The sequence below is a fragment of the Diadema setosum genome, chromosome 20, assembly GCF_964275005.1.
Source record: "Diadema setosum chromosome 20, eeDiaSeto1, whole genome shotgun sequence".
Classification (NCBI taxonomy): domain Eukaryota; kingdom Metazoa; phylum Echinodermata; class Echinoidea; order Diadematoida; family Diadematidae; genus Diadema; species Diadema setosum.
This window is the reverse complement of record NC_092704.1, coordinates 32,519,901-32,541,048: the sequence shown is the minus strand read 5'-3', so window position 1 is coordinate 32,541,048 and position 21,148 is coordinate 32,519,901. Positions and strand designations below refer to the sequence as shown.

Sequence of the window (21,148 nt, the reverse complement as noted above, 5' to 3'; positions counted from 1 at the left end):
TAATTAATAACCACAAAGTTTATTTGATAAAAATCGGTTTTAAAATAGCTGAAATATCCAAAAACAAAGTAAAACGATATCCTAATAAAAAGTGGGTCACACCTTTTATTAGGATCGTTTTGGACATCTCGGCCTTTTCAAAACCGATTTTCATCAAATAATATTATGCATTAATTCCTCTTAGAATTATGCGCTCTAACATATTTTGTAAGATGTTTCTCATTATCACAAAAAAGAAAAAAAAAATGGAAATCTGAAGTCCCATCTCTACCAAAACTGTTCCATTCCTTTAATGGAACAGTTGTATCAAAACCAATTTGTAATGGATAGGTCGAGTACAGTGCGGGTGCGTCTTGCATGAAACGATCAAACGGCGTGACGGAAACAGCACGCTCGTGCCTTTACAGAAAACTTATTCTTTACTCCAGCCAGGGAGGTGGAAGAGAGACCACCTCCCTGCTCCAGCATTGACTGTAACATTAGCCTCTGGAGGAAATTAATTTGGACGGAAGATAAGAAGATAAATGTCAGCCTATCACCTCTATTATGATTATTGTGGAAGACTTGCATAATAGTAATTGTCTATCACGTTCTGTCAATGTCCTTCATGTTGTGTTCTCAAGGGTACATGCATTAACGGACTTGGTTGTAAGCTGATCGAGTTAATTTAATGTGAAGAACAGACATCCCTTTTTCGTTATCCTCTCCCTTTTTCCATTCACTTGAGCTCATCCTGAACACTCCGGATGTCATGTGCTGCCTCTAGATAAGTCCATAATTCCAACGCGTATTACCGATGATAATTGAAGAGGCTTTCCAAGTTGAAAGTGATTAAACTATTTTTTTTTTCTCAATGTCACACACACACACACACACACACACGCACACACACACACCCACACACAAAATGAAACATGCTCTTCAGTTTGAATTAGAATATCTGCGACTTTTTGTTTCTGCTTATTTCCTGGCATATACATGTAGTCTGAGTTAATGTTGCTACGGTTGGGCTTGTGCAACCCAGATCATAATTGAACTCCATGGACACAATCTGGGGACAACTGGGTGGTCTTGAAAAGATTCACCACAACAATAAAGAGGAACTTGAATACCCCAAAAGTATTAGGAGCTTTGGGCAAATTCTTAGCATAGATTATGAATTTGCAATGTTTTAATAGTAATTCCGCCTTCAGTGAATGAATATGTGTATTTTTGTTGTTTCTTTTTGTCTTTAATTGGCTTTACCCATCTTGGCATGGTATCACACCTGAATCTCTCTCTGCCGTGATGTGACATCACCTTCTTAAGGTGACGTCACATTACGGTAATTCGAGACATTATTGTTCAGCTGGCAACGGGCAGTCAGTCACTATATACAGGGAGGTGGAAGAAAGAGCTTCTTCCACCTCCCTGCTATATACGAACGGCTTGTGTGCATGTACATTGTATGTGTACATGCAAGGGAACGGTGGTGAGGGTGTAGTATAGAGACATATAGTTTAGATCATGGGAGAATCAGATCAGAGAGCATCCGGGATTCCCTTTAAAGGAAAGTTCTGGTGTTGGAATCGCTGGATGAGGAGACTACTGGAGGTTATGACGTCATATGTGGACAGCAATATAAAGAAAATGTAAGGGGAATTCCACAAAAATTCATTTTTCATGAAAATTATACATTCCATTATCTTAATACTGACATTTGTTAGGGGTAGCAATTATTCCCCCTGCTTTCTGAAGGCGGTAAGTCAAATGCTCTTTCATTATGCTATAAAAATGAGATGAAAGTGAATTGTTGTGGAATTCCCTTTATATTTTCTTTTTATTGTTGTCCACATATGGCGTCATAACCTCTTGTAGTCTCCTCGTCCAACATTAAAATTTTAAAAATGCATAACTTTTGCATTGAATGTCCGATTTTCCCCAAAACTTTCAACGATGTGTTCTACTAATAATATGGCTGCATTCACTCAATCCACATGTATATTAAAGTGGACTTGTCCTTTAAACCCTATACAGTATGAAATTCTAGATGACTCCTCTGGAGCGGATCGGATTTGAGTGAATCGCATGGAGGGAGATTAGCCTTGTCAGGTCCGTCTCGTTTCCATGATGGTGAAATATTTGTGTGGTTGACAGTCGTGCTGCTCTTCTACGTACATGTAAGCCATCTTCGGCGGGGCGGTGGTAATAGGAATGATGATCCTGGGGATGCACAGGCAGATGAAACGAAAATTTTTTGCTTTCTCTTCCTAGATGAAAAGTTTCAATCATGTCCACGCACAATCCATTCTCCTGATGATAGCGGGTCAAAATAGGAAACTGTCGATCGTTGGTATGTCGTCGCCGCTGGGGGCATCTCAGGGAAGTGGGATAATGACTCTCACCATCCTGGCCTTTGTGTATAGGGCTCTGGATTTAAAAACAAACTTCGTGTTTGAATCCTGCCCCGTGAGGTTGTCCTCTGACATCATATCAAGCCCGAATTATCCCTCTCGACCCAGGTGTATAAATCAGTAGCCGACAATGCCCTGGTATAATTCTGATAATGACTGCACGGCCCTATATGGGAGAGCGCTGTTTACAATGAGGAGACGAGCCATATATATATATATATATATATATATATATATATGCATACATATATACATAGGCCTATTTTCCAGCGTGATAATTATTCCTCATTCTTATTTTTCGTTCTGATTTTGCATGCTTGACAGAATTTACAACGCAAATGCTAGCAAAAAAAAAAATGAGAAGGAAAATAGTTGACACTTTTGCATGGGTAGAGGAGTGTAAAGAGTATGAATATTGTCTTCACTCAGCATTACTTACGCGACAAAGATAGTACAATGGTAATTGATAATGATAATACTGCAAAATGCCACTGCAACTATAACAATATTAAATGATAATAATGATAACAATAACCATGAAATGAAAATATACGACTTTACTATTATATTCTGATATTAATAAAAATAATGATAACGGTGAAAGTGATGACAATGACGACATTCATTTTACGACGGTATTCACGCTAACTCTTTTTATATTTGTAAGTTCGACAGGGAATGATTGTTCTTGAGTATCATGTCGTATGTATAGAAATCGACTCCCTTTTACACAACACGATACTTATAATGTTGTATTACATGTTGTTTTCACAACATCCCCTGCATGCACGGTTGCAAAACTTAGTCAGCATAAAAGTGACTTTGTTTTCTTTACAAGAATAATGCTGTTCCATCTGAGGTTTCCACGCTCGTGAAATCATCCCAGTTTCAAAATGACTAAAATTATATTTATTTTGTGGTGATTGGTAAGGGTTGAATGCTGAGAGCTGGAGAGGAGTGGTATAGGCAGTAAAATAGGCCTATATCTCTGAGAAGACAGGATTGAGAGGTATACAGAACGTTCGCACAAAATGTTTTCATTTTCCTTTGAAAACCCGCTGAATCTCATTTTGGTTTAAACATAAATACGTCGTGCTCTTTTTATGCAACTCCTCATAAAACAGTTGGAAACATTCAAATGTAAAGTGCCAGTTCATCAAAGTACTCCTAAATGTTCACGTGCACGATTGAGCGTGGCGTTGGGGAGACGTCATAGTTATTGGTATAGTGACATCAATTCCAGTAATTCTGCTGTTTTTCTAAAATCCTGTACTTGTGATATTTTACCACTGACATCCTTCCTTCTAATATCTTTACCAAAGAGATATAATACACGCGATATGACATTGTTGTCATCTTGAAGCACGATCGGAAGTAACCTTGCCTACACACGTGTGCTCCTTGATATTCTGTCAGCTGTCTGTGAAAGTTCAGTTGTTATTGTATAGTGTAAGAGTTCTCAAGTAACATGGAAGGATGTCACACAACATTAGCAGAAACTTTAAGAAAGTATACCTTAAAGGGATGGTACAGTATTGGTGGAGATGAGAATTGGCTTTTAACTTTTTGCGAGATTCCAAGAAAACACTTATGATATAGTACAGTGCATACCATTTGAAAAGGAATTCAAAGTTTATGTGATGAAAATCGGGTTTGGAATGACTGAAACATCCAAAAACAAAGTAAAACAAAGCGATCGTAATAAAGTGTGGGTCCCACACTTTATTAGAATCACCCTTTTTTTTTTTTTGATATCTCAGCCATTTCAAAACCAATTTTTATCAAATAAACATTGAATTCCCCATAGAATTACATGCTCTTTCATATTTCATAAGAGGTTTCTCATTATCTCACCAAAAAAAGTTAGAAACCTGAAATTAGGTCTCAACCAAAATTCTACGATCCCTCTAAAGGGGTGGTATATTATAGTACAATTTGTATAAGTTATCGTTGAGGTGGGTACCGTAGGTCCAACTTTTTATTAGGACCACTTTGTTTTTGGATATTTCAACCATTTGAGACCGATTTTCCTTAATAAACTCTGAATTGCTCTAGAACTGAACACTCATATTTGTTAATTTCTTGTTATCTCTCTCTCAAAAAAAAAAATCAAAGCCCCATCAGCACTTCAACCAAAACCCTACATGTACCACCCCTTTACAAACGGAAACCTAGTGTTCCGTTTCCTGTATAATTTGCAGAATCCCGATGTTCGAGAAACCACCCCTTTTGATGTAACAATTTGATATTTACTTGGACAAAACTATGCATGTTGTGTTATGCATTCTATACAACTCGGCATTTTCCACTATGTAGGCTGTACACCCAAACTGCGTTTGGTATGCACTGTAATAATTATGCAGATCATCATCGCATTACTATACTGTGCATTCTGTATTATGCCATACACATTGTATATTGTATTGTATGTTTGTACAATGTGTGTATGTTGATATGCATATTTTTCTAATATGGAAATATCATAATTAGAACATAAGAAAAAAAGAGAACTGTCGAGTCGCACTTTTTCTAAACATAAATGATCCTAAGCCCAATGGGTATGTTTCTCTTTTTCTTTGACTTCTTCGAGTTTTCTTCTAATGATAGTGTTCACAATACTATCTCTTTACTTCCTTTTCTGTCCATACAGAGCCATGTCTATGCCAAATTGTGACGGTGTCCGCTCCGCAAGTCTCATACGAAATCAACGAGGGGAGTGCCAGCTCACTCGAATGCAACTACACAACAGCCTCCGAACACGACGAAGGGGCGCAAGATGTCTCTCGACCTGTTCTCATCATCGCCTGGTTTAAAGACGGCGTCGAGATCGCCCGTCACCAGGGTACCGTACGGTTGACCCCGTCCGACGTCACGGAAGGGGTTGCGATAGTTCGCCCGGCCACGCTGTTCATTTCGAAAACGACGTCGTCCTACGCAGGAAAGTACACGTGTCGAGTTAGCTACGGTGATGCTGTAGCGAGTAGAAACATGACGCTGTCCGTTCTAGGTGAGTATAAAATATATTGTGTTGCCATCTCATTATCACTATAATGAAATTGTCTATATAAATTATGTTCGGTAATTGTTCATAATGCAATACCAACTCGTCATATTGCGAGCAATGACGTCAGGTCAGGTAATGTAATTCCTTCATTTGACTGTTTGAATACGGGGCTATGACGAGATGATGCTGTTTGTTTTATGTAGGCCATATAGTAGTGAAATTTAGATTTTTGCCACACGGACGTTCAGAGGGGGAAAAAAAGACATGTTCTGCGCATGCGCAAAATAGCTTGTCAAAATCTCTCTATTTAAAGCTCCCGTCGTCTGAGTTTTCACTACGCGCTCTTGCATGTCTTGGCTAGTTTTTACGTCCGCTCATTTCACGATGCAGAGAGCTACTTGATGCACTGATCATATGGGGGCGCCTTACTTTTTGTAGGTTTCGTTCTACATGTTCTAGCGTAGTCTAAAGCTACTTTGCAACACGACGCAGGGAGAGAGGAGAACGGTCAACGCATTCGTCGTCTGAAACGCCTGCGTCGCAAATCTAAATCTCCCTATTATATCAAGCATTGCACTATGTGTCGTTGTAACGCAACAATTGACAATCCCTTTTTAATTACATTTTCCCCTCGAGACAATATTTTCCCTCAGTGCTGCAAACTTTGGGAAAGTATAACTCGTGGGATGTCAAGTTTTACATTACACCTGTGACATTGGAAAAAAAAGGGCAATTTGTGTGTAATATCAAATATCGTGTGATTGTGGTGTGTAGATGATGATTGTAAGGGACGGAGACTGATGATATAGAATGGTCCGTCGGACTTTTGGATTTAATATTTATAGGAGACCCATAGTCTTTCCGAAATAGTGTATTTACCCTTACTTAGAATAGGGCCTATATTGAATATTTCCGACAGCGATATACCGTGCCCATTTTGTTCTTTAATGGATTTTATAGTAAATAGCATTCCAACAATACAGTCATTAGTACCTTCCACATTTCAAGTGCAAGTGTTTATCGTTTGATCTCATGTCACAAAGGAAGGTATGAATAAAAGCTTTTGTTTCAGAGGTTAATGGGAGATTTGTAAAACTGTGACATCGTCACTTCACCTTATTTGCATAATATGCATGCTTGTGATTGTTACCCGTATCTCTCTGTGGTCAAAATAATTAATATGTAAAGTGAAACATTTTGTGTTTTTAGGATAACGACAACAATTCAATTGTCATAGTATGTCCCCCTAAAAAATACAATCAGATTTTCGCATTGATAACTCCCAATGGGATGAAACTATCTACTTCAAGGTTTTAAGATATAACATCTTAGCATTATTTTGCAGAAAACCTCATGCAATTTGGTTAAGTGGTCACAGAGAAATGTGGATTGTTGTAAACCATGTCATGGGTCTGATTCTTTCAACTTTGATTCTCTTGGAACTGCATATTGAATAACACAATGGACAGAACAGAGGGAAGGGATTTCTGACATGCTCTATACAAAACTCCTCATTTCTCTTTGACCACTGAAGCAAATCGGATGGGGATTTCTACAAGACGTGGATAATAAGTTATGGTTTCATACCCTGAAACTGTATTTGGATTGGTTCACTGTTTTTAAAGTTATCATTGTGCAGGGTCCCGTTGTATTTTTTTTTTTTTTTTTGGGGGGGGGGACATACGGTAAAGGTCGGAATCAAATGAATGCGCATTATTCTAAATACATGGCATATAGTATGTGAAAATGTTTTCCCTAGTTCCATCGTGCTGCGCATTTATACAAAATCATATATATTACTATCATATCAACCCACTATTTATAGTCCTAAATCCCGCAATTTGGGTGTAATTTACACCCTACAGAAACACCCTTGGCGCAGGTTGTGTCGCGTATGTGTGTGTGTGTGATGCTCATGTATGTAAATACGTAGGTCCTTCTACTGTTGAACCATTACCATGTCAATGAAATGTCATCTTTCCTCATAAAAGGCTGGTGTTACAGGTCAGTGATGATAATCACCATCCCCCGTATCCCTCCCCCCCCCCCCCCCCAATTAATTGCCGAGGAGCATAAATACATACCCATGCGGTACCGGATGATGAATCGTGGTAACACAATATCTGAATAAAACATGATGGTTCCCCTTGATCTTCCCACGCGCCAGAAGTATAGGACTAGCAAAGATGGAGTGGAAAACGGCAGACTGTGCATGCAGCTAGTGAGCCCAACTAGGAAAATGTGTCGAATGAAGTTGAAATGTTATAGGCAGTCACATGATAGATGAATAAACCCTTTGCCCTCATCAGTCGACTGCTGAGGTCTGTTTCGCCAAAGTGAAACTCTGCCCTTTTAAACGTTACCATGTTGCTTAAAGTATGAAATGAGAAAAATCGGAGAAATGTAGTAGATAAGATTGGTGAAAATTGTTGGGAATGAAGCAGAAATTTTTGAGAGTGAGACAAATTGATGACTCTGTTTTATGTATTAGTCTTGAGCAGTTCTCCATTTATTTTGTGCACAGAAATTCACATTTCAAGTTGGTGAAATTTTGCGTACAAAATGAATAGAGAGCTGCCGAAGACTTACATCAAGCAGAGTTGCCAAGTTTTCTTTCCATTGTAAACTTCTACAATATACATTACTTTTTTAATGTGTTGATTTTTTTCTAAAATTTTCACTGATTTACTTCTCTGATTTTTTATCCTGTTATATCAAGCAGCATAATGTCAGGACGGAATTTCCTTTTAAAAGATTGAAGTTTTACGTCACAGTCTCTTCAAATAAGCTGTGAAATGTAACACCTGTTTCGGTTTTTGACGCTCACTTTATTCTACGCGGATATATGACGTGCATCATTCTGATAAGGTTTGTTATTAGTTGTATCAGCAGGGAGGTATCTTTCGTCCCACCTCCCTGGTCGTATGGAAATCTTTGAAGTGAAAGAAAAATGTGAAATACTCACTCAAAGTACCACTTCCAATAAACATAGTTGACAGTCTGTCTTGCAGTCAAATACATTTTCATAATAGGAGACGTAGGAAAAATAGAAAAACCTCTGTGAAAGATATGAAAGATAATTATCCTTCAACGCCTAATTAGATTCTGCAGTCTTGCTTTCTGCAGTTTTATCTCCGCCCTGAAGAATAAAGCTGTGTTAGAGGCAATACGTGTAATTCGTGTTTATAACTAGTTTGAGATTCCACCAATAATGTAATAACTCGAATGTGATGCAGCTACTGGAGAAAATTACATATAGACCTCCCCCCCCCCAAAAAAAAAAAAAAAAAATACAATTTTAGCGAGATACTATCTCCCTGAATTCATCTATGGTATGGGAAGTGCTATGGGCAGAATGAATGCCGTCTCACGGAACAATACGAGTAAGTTTGCAAATGATTGAAAAAGTGCCCTTTATGAACGTACTTCACATCCGTTATTCAGTGTTTTGAGTAATAGCCGTGATTTTTTTTTATTATGGCAGTTACTCAAATTACTGACTAATTAGTATGTATTTGCCTCGATGAAGAGCTTAAATTGTACTCAATCAACTCGACGAAAGAATTGTTGATATGAATAGGAACAAAATTATTATGTCTTCACTCTTTTGCGCGCCATACATAACGTATTCAATCTTCCAATAAGCATTTACTTTGCCGCCTCTGTGTGATATGTTTTATACTTTTGTCACGGATGAGTAACGCATAAAAGCGACAGCGCATGAGAAAACAAGAATTAAAGGGATTGTATACATTTTCGGTTGAGATGGGGCTTCATGTTTCAAACCCTTTTTAATGATGATTTCGTTGAGATGATGGGAAACCTCTCACGAAATATGAAAGAGTATGTAATTCTAAGAGGAATTCAAGTTTATTTGATGAAAATTGGTTTTGAAATGGCTGAGATAACCAAAACAAAGCGATCCTAATAAAAGGCTGGACCCACCTTTTATTAGGATTGCTTGGTATTACTTTGTTTTTAGATATTTCATTCATTTCAAAACTGAGTTTTGTCTCGCCCACCGGAGGTGAAGGCGAGACTAAGGGATCCAAATGGCGTCCGTCCATCGTCCGTCGTCCGTCCGTCGTCCGTCACAAATGTTAAAGTTTACCTGCAAGACTCTCTTATGATGCATAACTTGGCAACTGTTACAGCAATGGCAGCCACACTTGGGTGATAGAAGCACTAGGGGTATCTTCATGTTATGGTGTTGTTGGAGGTCATGTGATGATGTCAAAGGTCATGTGCAAGACTCTCTTTTCTATGTTAAAGTTTACCTGCAAGACTCTATTTTGACAAATAACTTCACATAAATTGCTTGGATTACAACCTAACTTGGGTCATAGATGCACTGGGGGTACCTTCATGTTATGGTGCCGTTGGAGGTCACAGGATAAGGTCAAAGGTCATTTGAGGTCATACGTTAAAGTTTACTTGCAAGACTCTCTTATCACACGTAACTCGACACTTGTTGCTACAATGACAATCAAACTTGGGTGATGGATGCACTGGGGGTACCTTCATATTATGGTGCCGTAAGAGGTCACATGATAAGGTCAAGGTCGTTTGAGGTCATATGTTAAAGTTTACTTGCAAGACTCTCTTATCACACGTAACTCAGCACATGTTGTTACAATGGCAATCAAACTTGGGTGATGGTAGATGTCTCTTGGGAAGTTGAAGGTTACCACAAGGTCAAAGGTCACAGACAGGGGTCAACGAACTTTTAGGGCCCAATGTTAAGTTTTTAGGGCGCATTTCGTTTATGGCTCATAACTTTTGATCCCTTTGTCCGTTTGTGACCAAACTTGATGGATGATGTCCCTCGGGGAGGTGAAGGTCGTCACAAGGTCAAAGGTTACAGTTTGTACATACAGGGGTCAACAAACTTTTAGGGCCCAATGTTAAGTTTTTAGGGCGCATTTTGATTGTGGCTCATAACTTTTGATCCCTATGTCCGTTTGTGACCATACTTGGACGGTAGATGTCCCTTGGGGAGTTAAAGGTCATCACAAGGTCAAAGGTCACAAAAAGGGGTCAACAAATTTTTAGGGCCCAATGTTAAGTTCTTATGGCGTATTTCGATTATACCTCATTACTTTTGATCCCTTTGTCCGTTTGTGACCAAACTTGGATGGTAAATGTCCCTTGGGGTGTTGAAGGTCACCACAAGGTCGAAGGTCACAAGCAGGTCAATTAACTTCTGAGAGTTATAAAAAATATTAATTCCTTGTACGCAAATGGGCGAGACACAATTTGGCACTTGCCTTGTCATCAAATAAACTTTGAATTCCCGTTAAAATTGCCATACCCTTAACAAGCGGTTTCTAAGTATCTCGCAAAAAGTTAAAGGCGGAATCCTCACTTCAACTAATAATATACCTTGAAATCTCTGAGATGATCATCGAAGGTGGTTGAGGTGTGTGTGGGGGGGGGGGGTAATGGTGGGGATGGAAGCGGGAAAAGAGAAATTGGTTAGGATGTAACAAACGCTCTGTGTGTAACAGGGCCTTTACATCTAAAGCTTTTAACCTTAATTAACATGATTCCAAGGTCGCTTAAATTAATGACCTGCATTAATTTGTTGTTAATAACAATGGCATATAACAGGCGTTGCATATAAGCTGCGTTGCATGTGTAGAGGGAATGAACGTGCGGCAAAGAGATTAAAGAGAACCTGAAAGCCAAAAAACAGTTTTCATTTCTCCTCGAGAATGAGGCAATTTGAAAGAAGATAATGCTGATATCAGTTGGCATTTTGAAGGCACAGAGAATGAGGACCAGGGATATCGATGACCGTACCCATAAGTTTTAAATGATCCGTGACCAAAGCCAAATCGCTTATGATTATAGCTCTGTGAGAAATCATTAGAGTGGTCCGTCGAGAGCTGGCATTGTTGTGCGTAGTATGTCCCCGTGTTTGTCATTCTGTGTGCACACTTATTGAATATTTGCTGAATGTGAATGGACCGATCGAGCTATACGGATAACTAGATAATATATATAAATATATATATATATATATATATATATATATATATATATATATATATGTGTGTGTGTGTGTGTGTGTGTGTGTGTGCGTGTGTGTGTATATATGTATGTAATTAGTTAGTTGTTCCCGTGTTGGTGTAGTAATATCAAAAATAAAACTGAAACCAAGTTCATGCTGTAATCACCAACAGTTTATTTCGGCACACAAATTTTAGAGCGATTTGTTCTTTCTCAAGTGTTCTTGATTCTGAGAGAGCAATAACAATTAAGTCATAACAATATTGCAACATACATATATATATATATATATATATATATATATATATATGCATATATAGATCTAGATATGTACAAGGATATGCATATTTATGAAATGACTGGGAGGAAGAGAATTCGAATATGTGTGTTTGTTTGTGTGTGTGTTTGTCGGTTTGTGTTCTCCAGTCTAGAACATTTTTGACCCCTATTTGTTTTATCCTTTACTATTCTTCACACGTTCGGTCACTCCCATATAGAAACGGATCTAGAAGGTAAGGATAATAAGGAATAAAGACGCCCTATTTGTAAAGTCTCAGGTTTTTTTTTACAGTGTGCTGCACCCACGTAATTGCATGATTTTTTTTTTTTTTTTTGAAAATGCATGAATTATGTGAATATTCAAGTGAAACTTTTGGTGTCGGATGAAGTTTCCCGCGAACAATGACCTGCAAAAGGACTTAAAATGGGAAGAGCCAATTTGAAAGTATTAAAACCGAACGAAAGTATGACTTTAGTAATATACAAGATCTATAATGTCATGACTAAGATAGGTAAACCCTTTCTTCGATAGTTTGGTTTAAAGTTGTATTTCATTTCTTCTTGTTTTCGTTTGGGGGAGGGAGGGGAGGGGCTGTGTTTGACATGTAGAGCATTGTACTTTTATCTCTGTTTAGAGGACATCCAAGAATAAATGGAGGTAGAAGTAAGATTGTCGCCGCGACCTCACGAAAACCTTGCAATTAATTGAGTTTTCGTGTTTATTCAAACAAAACATTTCGTTGTGGATCGCCTGGGATAGAAGCGACGCGCAACTTGATCTATGCGTTTGTTTTACGCAGTTAACAGTACTGATTACGGTTGTTAACGTTTACGCGGTCTTTCGATTAGGCCAAATATTTTCTATGAACCAATGTCCAGTAAACGCACAATTTCTCCATAGTGGATAGGACATGGGAGGTTTAGATTGCCATGAACTATTGGCAACTGCAGTGACGAGTGCAAATTGAAATGATGCCAATTATGATAAAAGCAGCAACAAATCAATAGCAGGTTATTACCGATACACCTGCGATGACCTATCTTATATAAACTGTATAATACTATTGTTTGACGAGAAAATGAAACACAAAGTTGTCGATCATTCACTGCCCTGTCCAAACAAAAACGAGTGAAACTCCGCCACGCCATGTTTCTTCACGATCAATGACAAAATGTCATGGCAATTTAGAAATACTATAAGTTTGTTGACAGAATGTGATGACACCGTCAGACTCTTGTTTGAAATGGAATGAATTCCCTTTGCATGAGATGGTATCTGATGTAAATGCATGCTGTTAAGTCGAACATCTTGTAAAAAAAAGAAACAAATGTATTGATGACGTCACGTCTTCCATCCTCTCTCCCCTCATATCGTCCTGTCTATTAAAGACTAAATCCAGTCCAAGTATAAGTTAGTCTGATGAAAATGAATGAAATATTACGAGTTCAACGATGAAACATTTGACTAAAATTTGATGAAAAATAAGGAAGTTATGTCATTTTGAAGTTTTGCTCATATTTGGACTGGATTTCTCCTTTAAGGCAGAATAATACACACTTTCTTCGCACTGTTCAAATTCAATGTTTCTGTCATTGAAGTCTGAAACACGATGTTATTCCTGATTGAATAACTTAAGAATAGTGATCAGTTGGATATAACCAGGATTTGAGCCTCGGGCATGATTGCGTTTGAATGCAAGAACTGGACATTTCAAAATTGTATGTAAAAACTGTATGGCAAGTAGTGAGGGTATATGACATGCCCACTTTGCCATTTTCGTATTCATATTGACTGTTCAAGAACTGTTTCCTGAAAAATTAGGGAAACTTCAAAATCCGATTTTGACAAAAGTTTTACCGTTGAACTGGTATTATTTTACTCTTTTTATCAGTTTTATTTATGTTTGGACTGGATTCCTTCTTTACGAAGGAATAATACACACTTTCTTCGCACCCACCCACACACACTGACACACACACACGAACGCCCACACAGAAAAATATTGTCGCTTCAATGTTCGATAACCTCAAACCTTCTGTTCATTATGATCATAATGAAAATGGTGGTTCATTATTTTGTATATAGTAGTAGTAGTAGTAGTAGTAGTAGTAGTAGTAGTAGTAGTAGTAGTAGTAGTAGCAGTAGTAGTAGTAGTAGTAGTAGAAGTAGAAGTAGTAATAGTAGTAGTAGTATAGGCAGTAGTGGAAGTAGTCAAAGAAGTCGTGGTAATTGTGATAGTATAAGTAACGTCATCTTTATATTAATATTCGTTACTGTTGTAGACGTAATAATGATAGGCCTATTATACACGACCATTACAACTATCTTCTGTTTTCACTACCTCCGTCGCGCGGTGTCAAAATATTAACTGAGTTTTACTTTTTAGTGTTGTTTTAGTGTTGTTTCTTTCTCTTTTTTCGTCGTCGTATATGTCAATATTGTCCTTGTAGCACATAATCATGGTCCTTGTTTCAGAACATACGTACATGGGTTACGGATGTAAACGATTGCCTTTGTGTGTGTGTGTGTGTGTGTGTGTGTGTGTGTGCTTGCGTGTGTGTGTGTGTGTGTGAGCGTGTGTGTGTGAGTGTGTGTGTGTGTTACGTTAAGCTTGTGGGACGTGGATCGCTAGATAAGTAATGAGTAAATAATATATTATTCGAGGGTTTTTCATAGCTATTATATTTGATATAGACTATTTAAATCATTTGTAAAAAAGATACGCAGGTCGGGAAAAGATATATAAAATATCAATGCTAATGCCCGGACACTGTTCACTGACCTCGTGTACCGGGAAAATATGACAAGGCACGCACATTACCCACACACATATAAGACAGTACCGAGAGGAGAGAAGACAGTAACAATAGAAGTCTACGAAGAACAAAAGACAGGAGAGGAAGAGGAGAGAAGAAAGAAGAGAGGTCCGCATACAGAACACGCAAAGTGCTGCGACATCAGGGCAGGTGAAAGCTCAAGCGTGAATTAAAACAATTTGAATTATCTAAAATTATAAGTAGAGAGTAGATGTTTTCTGAATTTGTATTTAGATGTGACAAATTTGGGGGAATCTTTTAAACTATTATCTAAATTATTCCAAAGTTTGGGTCCGGTATAAAGAAATGTACTTTGGGCATGTGCGGTTCTCATTAATGGAAGATGAAATTCACCGGATCGTCGCGTGGGGTAGTTATGTACATGACTGTTTCGATGAAATAAGTCATGAAATATTTTAGGTAAAAAATTACTGTTATAATTGAACATAAACTGGCCAAGTTGAAACAGATACAAATCTTTCATTTTTAGTATTTTATGGTCAAAAAACAAAGCATCTGTATGTTCTCGGGTATGTAGATTACGGATTACGGATCGTTTATCTTTATGGTCAACCAATATTAAATCTCGGTTTTGTATACCGTAGCACATGTGACAGAGAAAGAGAAAAAAAGGTTTAATGGAAGGAGGGGAAGTCAAGGGGAGACCTCAAATTTCGTGAGTTCAAAGAAAAAAAAAATGAGGGGGAGGGAGGGAGGGGATGAGACCTACAAAGTACACACAAAAAGAAATAAGAGTCTAGAACAATGATCGGTTATAACACCCAGCGACCAATCCTGAGCACCTGGCAATCAGTTGTTACAAAGATAAGAATACCCCTCAATGAGCAGGTACATTCAGGCACACATTTCTGGATATATAATGCCCTGTGTACACGGTTAAACTGATCTAGTTATTATGGTGTGGTTAATCAGTACCCTGCGTTCCGGGAGTGGCAAAAGTCGTTTTATAGGAGAGGGGAAAAAGAAAGAAAAAAAAGTAAAATAATGAAAATAAATAGATAACTGCTGGTCTTAATGCTAGTGGATTATTCATCTCATGACAGCTCACCCAATGCATTCTTTATGTGAAGTTTTAAAGACTATTACACACCTCAGTTCAATGACCGGACTCCAGTGGACCTGACTGTCGATCATTAAAGGAAAAAAAAAGTGAGGGTTGCTGCCCTGATCAAAAGAAGAAGAATAGGAGGATGCTGCGACCTCTTGGTCATTACGTCAGCATTTGTTCACGCTCTCTGTAGTTTGGTTTTGCAAAGTTCCGTTTTCTTTTGTTGCATTAAGACGTGTGGTCTGCACAAAATGTCTCGTTCACTTCTGTTACCCCGTATATCCTTTCGTGTGTTTTGTGTTGTTTGCTGTGATCATGGTGATAATGTGATTTGTTGATTTGATTTTTGTAATGTTTACCGCTTATGTACATAGCCCCCATGCGAGATTCTGGTGACTTTGTTCAAATTTTGTTCAAATTTTCTGTGCAACATTCAAATAAAATTTTCAAACTGTCGTCGAATCAGATTGTACCAAATGATGCTTTGACTCCGAATTTAAGGATGCTGCAGTGAAAGACCGTGTATATATATATGTATATATATATATATATATATATATATATATATATATATATATATATATATATTAGTACAATGAATTGCAAACTGTATTGCGCGCATCTAACGTGATCATGATTTGATGTTGTAAACATGGCACAACGCTATCCAGAATGTAGCATGCATTGAGACTCCCAATTTTTTGTCAACTTTTGAAAAATAATTGAAGAGCAATACTTTATTATCACTGAAGTTTCAAGCGTCAGCCCATGAATCTTATTCATACTTGAACAACACTTTTCTTTCCAGTTAGTCAGAGCTGCATGCACACTGACTGATATTCATTTTGATTATAATATACTCTCTGCATGATACAAGGTAACGCATTTATCAATTCAACTGCTAAACAGTTTGAAGGAAAAGACAAATCATCAAGTATAATACGGCACATGATTTAATGTACAAATCATATTATAACGAAATAAGAACAATGCTCTCTTGCAGTTGTAAAAAAAAAAACCCACAAACAAACGAAACAAATGCGATGGAAAGGAGTTCTGATTCACTTAAAAGCATAGCATATGAAATAGGACGTGGATCACTCGGCGAAAAAACACACAAACGCATAAGTATAGTATATTGTAATAAATTATTATAGGATAGATCTCGTAAGTGGTCGTCGAAGTATATACAATATATTATTGTTAAAGTAAAATATGCCTATGTCGCGGTTATTTGTGTTCATTTTGTCCTTTTTTCTCTCTCTCTGACGGATTTTCCGAACAGGAAACAAGCCAACAATAGAGGGATATGAAGACCTGGACTCGGCAACCTTTGAAGGTGGTGCCACTCTAAGGCTAACGTGTAAAGGATTCTACCCACTCATGTGGAGCTATCCATACAACATCGATAACGAACGGGTGTCCATCAGGTCGACACTCGTGCAAATTCCCGGTAAGATTTATCATTTAAAAGATGATCAAAATTCATTTATATATATATTCACTTAAGAGAAAGTTGCCCCAAAATATATGAGTGGATTCAGGTCAAGCCGAAATTTTGCCCAGTACAATGATTTCGCTAAAGCCATAAACCATTAAAATGTAATCTGTTGATAGTTCGACTGCGAAAAAGGCAGTGTATTGAAAGAGAGTCTTGAAATACAGAGCTCTGCTGTTGAAATAAGTTTATAAGATATTGAATAGAGTTTTACGCGCCTGTACAGAGATTTAGCCATTGAATTTGGCGTAGTGATAAACGATAGCAAGAATTGAAAAAAAAAACAAAAACCTCTTAATAACCATTTGTCCAAGGAGGATTCCAACTCCATGGCTTTCATGTTTCCTCGAAAAAGGTCTGTAGTTGAAGACTGCGTGAAGTGCTTCCTGTGTTTTCATGTTTCCTTGGAAAAAATTCCAGGAGATTGCATGAAGACATGGTGCTCCCCGTGGACTTGATGTTTCCTTAAAAAGAGGTCCGTACTATCAGACTATAGAGAAGATTGCACGAATTGACGATGTTCTCTGCCGATGATAATGCATCTCAAGACACATTTCTGTGTGGGTGGAGCCGAGAAAAGCATCAGCACTCCCCTTCCCCCCCCGCCCTTGCGGAAACCGATCCTACATTTAGGACAAACCTGTCGTTCTCTGTTTCCGGCCGACCCTTTTAGTTGTTGTTGTTGTTGTTGTTTTGTTTTTTTGTTGGTTAATCTGGTTGTTTGATTTTTTTTTCTCTTACCTCAAATCATACTGCGGAGACTTTGACACGGGTCACTTCCAGGCAATACCTTGGTGTAAAAATGCTTGTATTCCGCTATGACTTTAGATTGCACCAAACGCAACATCCATTGTAAAAAGAAGCACCATGTGTGATAAAAAAACATGTAAAAAAAAAAAAGATATATGTGCTGTTGTTCATATACGAGCGTACTAACGTCAGACTTAGTTTATTCAATTATTTTATTTTATACCGCAGGTTTGGCCTGTTCAGTTTTGTAAAACTGCTTTCCTAAGGCGCCCTGCAGTAATAACAAACATCATTCCACAGGAAAATACAAAATACAATGATAGGAAACATTGTACACTATATACAAACATCGAGAGTGGATAAATGAGTATGCGTAAATACATAAATACATGTGTAGCACTGTTACAAATCAATTGAATCGGTATATAAGGTTTTGCATTTTGTTTTAATCCATAAAGGGATGTAGGCCTACATGTTTGAACATTTACAGGAAGTGCATTAAACAAACTGGCTCCGATATATGCATATTGTGACAAGGAAAACCAAGACCAAATAATAAGAGGATTGAGTGAAAACAAATATAACAAAATTCAGTCATAGATTAGCATTAAAAAGTAAAGTCTTGAAGATATCAAGGGGTAGGGAAATGCGGACGAACCGTGGTTAGATCATTCCACAATCGAGGTGCAGTCGTCACAAAATCATTGTCCCCCGCTCTACTGTTGGTTTTGGGTACATAAAGAAACATGAAAAAAAAAATACAATAAGAATTCCACAAAATTTCATTTTTTATGAAAAGTGCACATTCCATCGACTCATTTATGACATATGTCAAGGGTAAGTCCTTTCTGAAAGAGACAAGTCAAGTGCTCTTTCGTTATACTAGAAAAGTTTGTGAAAGCAGCAATACTAGTAGAATCGAAAATCTACACAATCGCATCTTTGTAATTAATTGTTTCACACACAAAAAGAAATAGTAAATACATATGTAACACTAAAGCTCTGTCGTTTCTTTGTCCGATTTCAATTCTATTGTACCATTTGCACGATGTCTGTACACAGTGCATGTTTATAGTTGACATTTTGAAGTCACCGTGGCGATTCTGAGAGCAGAATTACTGTGTGTGAAATGCCTGCCCTTCTGCTGGTATTATTTTACTGTATACACTTAAAAATGGAGTAGCACTTCACTTTAAGCATACTGGCATTATATATTATATCCCTGCGAAGCATGTCAATTCTCCTTAACAATGTGTGATGTCACAATGAGGCTACCCCCCCCCCCCCCCACCCATTTTATGGTGAATCTCGCCGACCCGTATACCCACCGGGACTGAAATTGCATCCGACTTGGTGTGCAACAGCTGACGCCAAATGCGATGACATGGGTGAATCCGTAAACAAACGGATCCAACCGCCCCCTGTCAGGCAACACGCTGAGACACAATTTCTTCTCCTTCTTTCCCTGTAGTACGGCATGATCATAATCGTAATTCTCTACTACACACTTCTAAATAAAATTGTAATGAAATGCTGGCCTTGATTAGCCTTCTTGCTATAATTGTTGCTGTGTTTAATTTTGAATATTGTGCGGTTTATATTTTGTTTTGCAAATAACGAAAATGATAATGGTGATGATAATGATAATGATGACCATCATCATAATAATGGTTATAATAATAATTGTGCTGAATATGAAATAATGATGAGGTTTTGTAAAGCGCAATTCAGACTTGGAAAAAAATCATTGCGCTTTACAAAACATATAACATAATACAAAATAAAATGCACTATAAATTGCAGTATATAAAGCTACAACAATGATTCTAAATAAACGAAACAGCTCAACGTTGTGAACATGATTATATTATAATGAATTAGAAAACGTACGCAATTTCATACCAATGAATTAACAATGTTGTTGCGTGATAATCAAATGTCATTAAACTTTGATACTTAGGTCGAGTGTCGATCGCATTCGCTGCATGCATAGCTTCATGTCACTGACGTATAGAGTAAAAGTAGTGACATAGTGGGGATTTTGTCGGGTGAGAATGAAAAAAGGGAGTGTCTATGACACACGCAGAACGATGTCTATGAGACAGTAATTATGTGAATTGAGGCTAAGATTTTGTACACTATTATTGTTTCCATTCTTTTTCCCCCAGCCAGCGTGTTTTATTGTCACTACTGAATCTCGTGCTAAATCTGACCTCGTGTATTTTGTCATCATTTTGTGCTTATAAATTATTCCAAATAAACTTATCATTTTTATACATATATTTGGTGTTTTATGTGAGGTAACTTGGAAAAACGAGATATTTTATTTTAATTAATTGCAATTTCCAAGCTGGGCTTATATTTCAGTGAGTTAGTTTTCTCTGCTTGTTTCCCCTCCTTTCTCTTCGTCAGTCTAATAATTATTTCCTTTCGGCGTTCCTGCTCATATAAAACTAATCATTCTTCTTGTCGCTTGCCTTCTCCTGGATATTATCCTTTGACTATTATCTGTGTAAAACAGCATTACCAAGAGGAGGAAGTAATAACAGAAGTGCAATCATCCATTATTATGATACCAATTATCCTTATTCCGCCATCATTACTCCTACAGTTACAGCTTGTTTATCATGTTTATAATTATATCAATTTCGTCTTTCCGTGGTACTCTATGTACATAATTGTCATCATCGTTATCAATGTCATCATCGACATGAAGAGCATTTTTAAAATCGTTGTTGAGATTATATCTCTTCCTATCTGCTCCTCTCTAGTGAAAGATTCTTCTGACTGGGAAGAGACAAACAATATCACGATCAGGAATGCGACCTATACGGACTCTGGGCTCTTCACGTGCACACACTCCCACGATGGTGACCTCAGCGGCGATGGGACTTCTCTCTCGACAGAGATCTACGCGTTCGTCACGGATTTGACAGGTGTATTTTGAGATCTGGGGAAACATGATATTGGTATCAAATAGATCATATTGGTTGCCTTCTCCCTCTCCTCCCTCTCCTCCCCTCCCCTCCCCACCCCACAGTAGGAGGCAATCTGTGTGTTTTGTTCTCTCTTAATAATCGAGGAAAGGTGATGGGAGAGAAAGATAGGATGGGTGCACGTCACGAGACCGACACCCACGAGTCATACAGCCTACGAGTTATACAGCCCACGAATCATACAGCCCATGAGATCGACACTAAGCAAACAAGGCCCACGAGACCGTGTTGTATCTGTCGAAATCGTGGGCTGTTTTTGCGTAGTGTCGGTCTCATGGGCTTTGTTTGCCTATAGTGTCGAGCTGGTGGGCTGTAGGACTCGTGGGCTGT

At 37.9% G+C, this 21,148-nt stretch overlaps 1 protein-coding gene across 1 annotated transcript in view; it reads left to right on the top strand.

The window, feature by feature from the left end:
- LOC140243614 (vascular endothelial growth factor receptor 1-like) overlaps positions 1-21,148 on the top strand; it is a 91,542-nt gene that overhangs the window by 39,038 nt on the left and 31,356 nt on the right. The window contains exons 2-4 of the mRNA XM_072323280.1: positions 5,044-5,400; positions 16,860-17,027; positions 20,600-20,758. Of these exons, the coding sequence (XP_072179381.1) occupies positions 5,044-5,400; positions 16,860-17,027; positions 20,600-20,758 (684 nt within the window). The remainder of the gene's footprint in view (positions 1-5,043; positions 5,401-16,859; positions 17,028-20,599; positions 20,759-21,148) is intronic.